This window comes from Bemisia tabaci, chromosome 3 (assembly GCF_918797505.1).
Source record: "Bemisia tabaci chromosome 3, PGI_BMITA_v3".
Lineage (NCBI taxonomy): Eukaryota > Metazoa > Arthropoda > Insecta > Hemiptera > Aleyrodidae > Bemisia > Bemisia tabaci.
Genome location: NC_092795.1, coordinates 60,162,459 through 60,173,394, shown reverse-complemented (window position 1 = coordinate 60,173,394; position 10,936 = coordinate 60,162,459). Strand labels below are relative to the sequence as shown.

The 10,936-nt window shown below is 46.2% G+C and overlaps 1 protein-coding gene across 1 annotated transcript; it reads left to right on the top strand.

Annotated features, from left to right (window-relative positions):
• The first annotated feature begins 4,673 nt into the window (after positions 1-4,673).
• Positions 4,674-9,920, top strand: LOC140224168 (uncharacterized). Its single transcript, XM_072297613.1, has one exon. The coding sequence runs from the start codon at positions 4,674-4,676 to the stop codon at positions 9,918-9,920; it is 5,247 nt and encodes a 1,748-aa protein (XP_072153714.1).
• The last annotated feature ends 1,016 nt before the right edge of the window (positions 9,921-10,936 follow it).

The window sequence follows — 10,936 nt, the reverse complement described above, 5'->3', positions numbered from 1 at the left end:
GAATCAGCCCAATTCTTAGCAATTCCTTATACCTCCGTCCATATTCTCACGACCGCTTCCCCCGCCTTTTCATCCCCTTTCTTTAATGCGCGAGTCATAAACCCAAAGTTGTGACCGCGCGCTATTCGATTCCAAGCAAATTTATTAGCCAGGCGGGCAATATGTTCGCCCCCCCCCCCCCCCGTCACTCCACCCACGACCTATCCTGGCCCCTCAGGCACGGTGGCTCGTATTTCACAGATAAAACGTCCACGAACACGAAAGCAATCCCGTGGTCAAATAATTGTTTTACCTTTTGCCGCTCTGCGACAGCATAACAACATATTTACGGTGTCGTTAATTAAATTTCCCCCCGCCCCCGCGACGGGGGGAGGGCCTTCCCCCGCCCCGCCTCACCTGCCCTGCGTTTTCCGCGTGTTAAATGCAATTTGCAGTTCCAACTGTCGTTTTTTGTGTCGGCCGCAGCTAAGATCCGCGCGGCTGTGGAGTTGACTAAACGCTTTACTTTGTTCCCTTTAATTCCGCGTTCGACCCGCGCGCCGCGCCAGGATTTTTAATCTCGAGTTGTCAATTGTGACGAATTTAATTATTGCGAGAGTGAGCGCCGGCTCTTCTTTCCCCGTCGGACAGAGCCGAGTTCTTAAAAAACCAACTTGTGGTAAAGCTGTAGGAGTTGCAAGGTTGCAATGCTGTCGCCTCTTTGTTTATGATTTCAATTTCAACTACAATTTCTTTTTATTTTGATATTGCGAACGGTTGCTATATAGACGGCGTAAGTCCACAATCACATATCTCGTTTGCAGCGTCTGAAAATCTCCGCCTCTTTGTTATTTTTTTAAAGGAGAACGAATTGACATCATTCCTTGAAGTTTTTGCAGAATTTTCTTCGCACAGAGAAGAAAAATCACGGCAGTTTTAAAGAATTGCCGTTGAGTAGTTTTCCGTTCAAAAAATAAAGTATGACAGGAAGTCTGCGACGTTGCAAACCGAGTTATGTGATTGCCGACTTACACCGTCGATTGGGAGCAAAAATGCTCGATTGAACGAATTATCTGACGGAGGGCGTAACCGCCAAGAGATTAAGTTTCGAGGAAACGAGAAAAAAAATTCGAGTTCTTTGACAATTCTATGTATTACTGTTCAAAACATTCAACCAATGTTGTGCATCCCATCTACAATTTGACCACGGTCACACGAGGAAGGTCGAAGAAAATGGGCAAGAAATAAAATATGTCAAAATTTTGGTGGATACGCTCCTCATCCACGAAACCACCCAGCATTTACCGATATTAGCAGTACTATGACAGTCAAGTAGCATACGTTTTCGATGACAATATTAGAAATCATAGTTGGTGCCCTTATTTATGGCTCTGATCATGGCAAAGCATCCAGCACGAGGAGGGACTTGGAAATCACGCCTTTTTCCTTTTAAGTAGATACTCAAATGTTAAAGAAAAACGTTAAAAGAGCATTTTTTTAGAATCTCTCGCCGGTAGTAAGGTGTCCACGTCTACCATTAAAAAACAGTACGCCGTCGAAAGTTGAATTTCTGAAAATTAGGTGGTTACGCCTTTTTTTCAAATAGGTAACACGTTCAATACATATTTGCCGGAATACATACCTCCCAATATTTTACAAGATGTGTCCAATTGAAATTAAGTAATGATTTCGTTGAGTCAGCTACTCCTCAAACCATTGCAGAATCGTGAACCAAGAAAATCCTAGGATCCTCCTCCTTCTCCTTCCTTTCCTTCTCGCGTTTCTTATTTGTCATTTTCTTCCTCACAGTTACACATTCTTAATATAGAAAAAACCAGGAATATTTGTATGTACTCATTTATATTTGACGTATTTGTGCTAAAAGGAACCAAAGATTGGTGGAAAAGAAGGAGTGTCTTGTTAGTTGTCGGCATGAGAGCAGTGAGTGGGAATTATAAAGCGCCAGTGACGTCAGCGGCGACGACGCGACGGGGACGAGGAGATTCAAGTTGACGTCATTTAATTCATGAGCTCACGGACCACGAGTTAGCATATTTTGGCGCTACTTTTGATTTAATGTTAAATCCCACTTTTCCATTTTCCCAAAAGAATTACGCCCACTTTTACATTGTTTCTTATGCAGCTTTAGAGCACACCCACCTTTTCACACGGCTCTAGTTCCTTTTAGAATAAATACGTCCGTTTTTTCCTCGAAGTTATCACAGTGGCGTGGCGTACTTTGCGATAAATTGATTGATCTGCCATTTAAACCCATAGAAAAGGATCGATAACCAAGATGTTCGCAACGAACACCTTAACAAACGATTCTTTACCATAGCTTCAAATGGGGAAATATCGATAGTCGATCATTCACGCCTGACCACTGGTTATCACACGAGACGAACCTCCTCCGAGACTTTCCTCTTTTGGTCAAACGCGACCGGTAGCGAATTCAAATTTCAGATTTTCCTCCGGGTTTACGAATGCATTTCGGGCACAATAACTTAATTTGCGGTGACGAACCCACCCTATGGAGCTGATGAAACGAAAGAAAGGATCGTGATTGGGTGCAAACGGTGATGCAAGCTCGGAGGACAGTTACGGCTACAGATACGGTCTCGACTACGCTGTCGTGCTAAGGAAAAACGCCGTATGAGCTTCCAGGCGTCGCCAAATTTCCTTCAATAAAACACGAATTCTCAAGGAAACTTTTGGATACTTTTTTTTCAATTATTCAGAGAATTTAATTTGAAATTTGATCTAAAGTATGTAGAAATTTCAAGGAAAATGCTCATGACTTTCTTCGAAAATTAATAGTTTATAATGATACATTTGAAAACAAAACCTGATATTTTTCAAACATAAATTAGTGAAATACGATATTCAATTTGCATGAGAATTGTGTGTAAATCGGTTTCAACATTCTACATGCTGTCGGAAAAAAAATTTAGAAAAATAACATTCTGCACTTGCACGTACTCACCCTCCAGCCCACCACATGCGCCATGCGACGTTTCAAAATTTCCGCCATTTTATTTTTTACAGAGAAATTTTTGGTTGAATCTGTTTGAAAACACTGCATTTGATCAGCAACGCAATGAAAATTCAGCGAAATTTTCGGACAGCTTCGTTGAACGATTTCTCTGTAGAAAAATAAAATAACGGCGGAAATTTTGAAACGTCGCATGGTGCTTGTGATACTTCGGCCGGAAGGTGACGAGATGCTCATGACTTTCCTCAAAAATTAATATTTTATGAAGGGAAATTGGGCAACTTCTGAAGGCGCATACGACGTTTTTCCTTAGGACGGGAGTACGGCGCGGCGAAGGCAGTTGTCAAATTATAGATCAATTCAGGCGAGTGTAGCATCTTCTTTGCGTTGATAATTTGATTAGCGGCCGGGCTCCGGAGCGAGCTATGATCGCGAGCAACGACATTATTTGTTTTCAAATGAACTCGTACTGAATAATTGATCAGGGTTTCCCGAACGAGCACGGATGCCCCTTGCCTCTCTCCCGGGCGGCTACGCCGAATAAATATTCATGGCATGCCACTTCATTTCGTTAATGTATACGTACACTCCCGCTCCGGGCGAGTTGCCTCCCTCCCCGAAATACCCCAAAATTCATACTCGAACCTCGCGATTTATCCGTCGCTTCGGCAACGTCGCAACATAACCCTCCTCACATATCCGTACGTGACACGCTTCCGTTTATTCTACTCGTGTCGATGCAAATCAACTCCGATCCAAAAATTTTTTTCCTCTTCCCAAATTTTCCAGAAAATTTTCTCTTTGTCTTGCTAACTGTTTTTATTTGTAACCCAGCTCCTCCGTCTGCAACTGCGTATTTTTTAAATTATAGAAATTTTTGGGCATTTTTATTTCTATTTCAATTTTCTGAGAAACCTGGCAATCAGCTTGGATGCCAGAATCGCGCGCACCGCCGGACCGTTCGCTGTGTACTGCTTATGCAACCAGTCCCGCGTCCCACGCACGCATCACGTGGGCACGCGTCGCGTCGCGCGCTCTAATCACGCGGCCGCGCGTCGCGTCGCGGCTATAAAAAGCGAGCGGCCGCGCGTCTCATCACCAGTCGCAGCTCAACCGCAAGAAGAGTAGCAACCACGGTAAGTACCTCCAAGTACACACAGCTCTCATCCATCGGCGCGCTGGTCCATCTCTAACTGAGCTCTCCACGGCTCCAACGACTTGCGGGTCTTCCATGCCCACATCGCCCGGAGCGCTACCGCACTGGGCCAGCCCGAGGAGCCGTCTCTTGGGGTCTCTTCGGCGTCTCCAAGCGCAAAAACCAACGTGGACTTCCATGTCCAGATCGCCCGGAGTGCTATCACACTGGGCCAGCCCGACCGAGCTATCTCGTGGGGTGTTCTAAGCGCTTCCAAGCGCACAAACCAAGTCCTCTACAGGACAGCTGGCACTCGTCCGCTCTTTCTCAGGACCAGCGCTAGCCGACTCTAAAAGTCGCACTCCTTTTCATGGTGCCGAAACCCGGGAACTATTCGTTGAATAGTTCTCTGTACGAATCTTAAATTTAGCTCTCCCAACTAAATTTTATGCTATTTAATTTTCATCCAAGAAAATTTCATTCTATTTAATTTTCCTAAGAAAATTACTCTACTAAAATTTTCAGGAAAAATCATTCAGCTAAATTTTTCTGAAAAATTTAGTTGAAATGGCGGGTGATCAAGACTCCTCAGGTAAGGCGCATCCAGGCACACCAAAATCGAGGGAAAGTTCTCCAGCGCACCTCGCCGAACTAGCAGCGCTCAAGGCGGATCGAGAGAGAATTTTTTCTGCTACCCAGAGTATAGCGGATATTTTCACGAGTGAATTGAGCGAAAAAAACTACAGGGATCACGAGCGATCCCTCCTAAGGATCCAGAAGTTGCAGGCCGACTTCGACGCAATACAATCAGCCGTCCTAAAGGCAAATGTATACGTCGTGAAGGATGATAAGGTACCTGTAACTGCTGTCCAGAAATCTTATGACGAGCTGGTTCGTTCATTAGAAAAAATCTATCAACAAAAATCCAGGAGACCGGAAACATCAAACGGTGACAATGCCGTTGGCGGCGTACGGCTCCCTAGGTTGGAACTTCCTACTTTTAGCGGAGATTATTCAGAGTGGACGTCCTTTTACAACTTATACAAGGCGACCATCCATGATAATGAGAAACTGAAGCCAGTCGAGAAACTTCATTATTTAACTTCTAAGCTCAGGGGTGAGGCCTTGGAGTTAATAAAGAATATAGAGGCCGAAGAAGATCAATACGCTGTCGCCTGGGATTTGCTGATAGGAAGATACCAAAACACAAGAAAGCACATATCTCATCACTTTTTTGGACTGCTTGATATGCCATTCATCAATTCTGATAAGGACATACCTAATGCCTTAACTCAGATCAACAAACATAAGCATGCGCTTCGAGCATTAGGCTACGACTCGAAGGATTATGGACCTATGGTGGTAGCAGTCGTTTTGCGGAAATTGTCTCCATATCACAAGAAGCGTTTTGAAGACTCCAGGACAGATTCCACTGTTTATCCAACGTTGGAGGATGTCATGAACTTCTTGGAGAAGGAAAATGCAAAAATCGATGATGTCTCATCTAAAAGAGGTGAAAAATCAAGCAACGATAATCGATCACAAAAGAAGGCCTTGTATGTCGGAACAAATTCTCGGTCAAGGAGCAATGCTAACCAAGCAGAGCCAAACAAGTCGGCATGGCGCAAGGGCAAGGGATCATCCAAGTCCCAAAATTCAAGTGGTAAACGACGAAATGAATCTGAAATATCTAATTCTGATTGTCCCTGCTGTCAAGAAAAGCATCCATTATTTTTATGCGCTCAATTTAAGGCCAAAAAGACTGAAGATCGGAGGAAAATCGTCGAGTCTCTGAAAAGATGTGTAAACTGTCTCTCTCCAGGAGACTGCACGAGTAATAGCTGCAAGAGCTCTAGAAGGTGTTACGTCTGCGATGAGATGCATCACACTCTGCTACACCGAGACAAGAATTACTCCATGGGTCAAGAAGATAAAGGCAGTTCCAAGAAGGTGATGATGGGCACGAAAAAATCAACGAAGGCTACAGTAATGTTCGCCACCGTCCTCGTAAGAGTAAAAACTCACAATAGCTCCAAAATTGTGAGAGCAGTTCTCGACTCCGCTGCACAGGGGACGTTTATTACGACCGAATGCACTCATGCTATAGGGTTGCCTATCGTCCAAGGGGCAGGAGCCATCCAAGGCATATCCAGTCTCCCAAGTTCTACTCGTGGTACGGCCACTGTGACTCTGTCATCTGTAGACAATAAAGTGTTCGCTAGGGAACACGAACTAATCATTTTGGATAAAATCACTGATTTTACTCCTTCCACGTTCATCCATGATGACGTGCAGCACTTAGTGCGCGGTTTACCCATGGCTGACCCAGAATGGAACCAGCCTGGGCCCGTAGATCTTTTAATTGGTGCGGACCTCTTTCCTGTCTTAATTATTGGAAAACCGCGGCCTCTGGGCACAAATATGCCCTATCTTATTGAAACGAGGTTGGGACATGTGTTAATGGGATCTGCTCCAACGCAATTGCATCCTCCCATGGTGCTCATGGCTGAGTTGGAACAAGGTTCCATTGCCCAGCTCAGCAAAGATATTCAAAATTTGTGGCAGATCGAGACAATACCTTCCAGAGAGCCAACGAAGCCTCCTGATGACCCGGCTGAAATTTATTTTCGTGAGAATGTCGAGCGTCTGCCCAACGGACAATTCTCAGTACGACTACCGTTCGCAAAGCCTCCAAGCGCGCTGGGAGAGTCCTATCCACAGGCACTTCGGCGTTTTCTGGCTTTAGAAAGACGTTTCAAGCATCAGCCAGAGTTTCACAAGCTATATGTGGAATTCATGGACGAATATCAGAAGAACGGAGTTATGACTCTTGCTCCGGACAATGTTATGGAGGGTTCACACTGCTTTCTTCCTCATCATGGCGTTATAAAGGAGACTAGTTCCACTACGAAACTTAGAGTAGTTTTCGACGCAAGTGCAAAGACAAGTACCGGCGAATCCTTGAACAGCGTGCTCCATACTGGACCTTCTCTACTAAAGGATATCAGAGACGTACTAATGGGATTCCGAAGACACAAGGTTGTGTTCTCCTGCGATATTCGGCAGATGTACTTACAAATTGCGCTACACCCTGAAGACAGAAGGTACCACCTGGTGTTATGGCGTCCTAACAAGGAAGCTCCTGTGCAGATCTATCAGCTAAACCGGGTCACCTTCGGTGTAGGCAGCTCGTCGTTCTTGTCGAGCAGATCGTTAATAGAGCTTGCCACTCTTTACAAAGACCGGTACCCCAGAGCATCCAAGTTAATTCTGGAGGACATTTTCTGCGATGATGTGATCTCAGGGGATAGAACCGTTGAATTAACTCGATCTCTCATCGAGGAGTTAATTGCGCTACTCAAGGAAGGCAACTTTGCGCTCAGGAAGTGGACCAGCAACGACTCAAAGGTTCTGGAAGGCATTGCCGACGAAGATTTAGAGGTACCATTTACCTGGGAAGATCCTATGACTTCCTCATTTTCTATGTTGGGTCTTCATTGGCTCCCAAGACCAGATGCATTTTCATATCGAGTGGACCAACCCATCAGGGCTACCACGAAGAGAGCAGTCCTCTCTGCCATAGCCAAGATTTACGACATCCTTGGCTGGGTATCACCTGTGACATTTCTCGCCAAAACATACATGCAACAGCTATGGTTGCTCAAGTTGGGCTGGGACGAACCCCTGCCAGGGGGATTCCAGACCAAATGGGACAAATTCATGCTTGCGCTCTCATCCTTAAGGCAAGTTCGAATTCCAAGATTATTGGCATTAGAAGAATCCCTTGTGCAACTACATGCCTTTTGTGACGCATCTGAAGCCGGTTATGCAACCTGCATTTATATCAGGACCAATGAGCCACCACATGACACGAACTTGGTAACAGCCCGTACCAGAGTAGCTCCGTTGAAGAAGATCTCTCTGCCGCGGCTTGAGCTCTGCGGAGCGACTGTGTTGGCGGATTTAACGGATTATGTGACAAAGCAGCTTGATCCATACTATAATATCTCTGGCATTCACGCCTGGACTGATTCTAAAATTGTGCTCCAGTGGATCCAGACCCCATCTTACAAGCTGAAGACATTTGTGGCAAATCGGGTCTCCCATATACAAGAGCTCTTATCCAATGTAATTTGGCATCATGTCCCTTCTAAGGACAACCCAGCCGACTGTGCGTCACGTGGACTTCTAGCGTCCGAACTCTTGAATCAAGAAATCTGGTGGAAGGGGCCAACATGGCTTCGAGAAGACTCCTCACAATGGCCTGCAGCTCCGTTACCGCTCGCGACTGACTCAGTTCCTGAGAGCAAGAATCTTGCAGTATTATTGGTCTCCAAGCCTATTCAAACTTTCTCTAAATATTCTTCATGGACTAGGACTAAGCGAGTCTTGGCTTACATCCTTCGCGCAATCACTCCAAAGAAGTCACGATGTGGAGGAGAGTTAACCATGGGAGAATTAAAGAAGGCTGAGCTGCAGCTATTCCGGAAGGTTCAAGAAGACTGCTTTCAGGATGACTTACTCAAACTGAAGAAAATTCAAGATGGAGTGAACATCTTGTGCGCTAAGCCGGTTCAAACTTTAAGTCCGTACTTGGATGAAGATGGCCTAATAAGAGTGGGAGGTCGCCTTAAGAATGCAGACCTCGCTGAAGGTGAACGGCACCCGATCCTGTTATCCGGGAAGCATCACCTGACTCAGCTGCTTATTCGCGAGTATCATAAGGATCTCGACCATCCTGGAACCCAAACTCTACAATCTCTTCTCACAAGGCAATTCTGGATAACCGGAGCCCGAAGGGCAATTCAACATTGCGTTCATCAGTGTCTCAAGTGCTTCCGAGCGAGACCAAGAAACAGCGCACCGCTAATGGGCGACTTGCCTGCACCTCGTGTAACGCCCAGCTCCCCATTTACTCATACTGGCATGGACTTCGCAGGCCCCTTTTCTGTAAAAACCTACAATCTTAGATCCGCCCGGACCGTGCAAAGCTACATCTGCATATTCGTTTGCTTCTCCACGAAAGCTGTGCACATAGAGTCTGTACACGATCTAACATCTAACTCGTTTATTGCAGCTCTAAGAAGATTCACAGCCCGTCGAGGGTGTCCCACGGACTTGTACAGTGATTGCGGAACTAACTTCGTGGGCGCGGACAACGCCTTGAAGAAATTAATTTCCCAAGAGTCGAATGATCTAAGCGAGCATGCTCTAGCAAGAGGCATTAAATTCCATTTTAATCCTCCTGCGGCTCCGTTTCAAGGAGGACTTTGGGAAAGAGCAGTGCGTAGCATGAAGGAACACTTCAAAAGGATTGTCGGAGACCAAAAGCTCCAGATGGATGAATTTCAAACCGTTTTGTGTCGGATCGAGGCCATCTTGAACTCCAGACCTCTTACGCCAATGTCAAATGACCCAAATGACCTCGAGGTTCTGACTCCTGGTCATTTCTTGATAGGCAGGCCTGTAGTATCCCCTCCAGAGGAAGAACACGGGGACACTCCTCTTCCCAGGCTCAAGAGGTGGAAGTACGTGGAAGCTCTCTCTCAGCAACTTTGGAAAAGATGGTGTAGTGAATACCTGCAAACTCTACAAAAGAGGAATAAATGGCTTAAGACATCAACTCCGCTGAAAGAAGGTGATCTCGTGCTCATTGAAGATCCTCAACTCCCCACCCTTTGCTGGAAAAGAGGTCGGGTGTTGCAGACGTTTCCTGGGAAAGACGGGCAAGTTAGAGTCGCCACCGTGCGTACTCCCACCGGCGAGCTCAAGAGACCCGTGCTCAAGTTATTTCGTTTGCCTGCGGAGGATTGATCACCCACCATTAACTGCTAGTTGTTAAGTCTAGCTCTTATTTCATAGTATTATACAGAGTCTCCAAGCTCTTTAAATAATGTTGTTTCTTTTTCTTTTTCTCTTTGCCTCTGCCTCCGCCTTTCCTAATGAAACCCCCTTTGTGGTTTCATGGCGGGCGGTATGTTTATACCAGCCTCCTCCGTCTGCAAATGCGAATTTTTAAATTATAGAATTTTTGGGCATTTTTTCTATTTCAATTTTCTGAGAAACCTGGCAATCAGCTTGGATGCCAGAATCGCGCGCACCGCCGGACCGTTCGCTGTGTACTGCTTATGCAACCAGTCCCGCGTCCCACGCACGCATCACGTGGGCACGCGTCGCGTCGCGCGCTCTAATCACGCGGCCGCGCGTCGCGTCGCGGCTATAAAAAGCGAGCGGCCGCGCGTCTCATCACCAGTCGCAGCTCAACCGCAAGAAGAGTAGCAACCACGGTAAGTACCTCCAAGTACACACAGCTCTCATCCATCGGCGCGCTGGTCCATCTCTAACCGAGCTCTCCACGGCTCCAACGACTTGCGGGTCTTCCATGCCCACATCGCCCGGAGCGCTACCGCACTGGGCCAGCCCGAGGAGCCGTCTCTTGGGGTCTCTTCGGCGTCTCCAAGCGCAAAAACCAACGTGGACTTCCATGTCCAGATCGCCCGGAGTGCTATCACACTGGGCCAGCCCGACCGAGCTATCTCGTGGGGTGTTCTAAGCGCTTCCAAGCGCACAAACCAAGTCCTCTACAGGACAGCTGGCACTCGTCCGCTCTTTCTCAGGACCAGCGCTAGCCGACTCTAAAAGTCGCACTCCTTTTCAATAACTATTGAAATTTAAGAAACTTTTCTGGATCCGCCATGTGTATCACATTTGGACTGCATTTTGCAATTTGGAACTATAAATTCTAGCCCGGTTTAAAACAATGTATGTGCCATTAATTTTTATGCCAAATTATTTCCTCTTCCCAAATTTTTCCCCAGAAAATTTTCTCT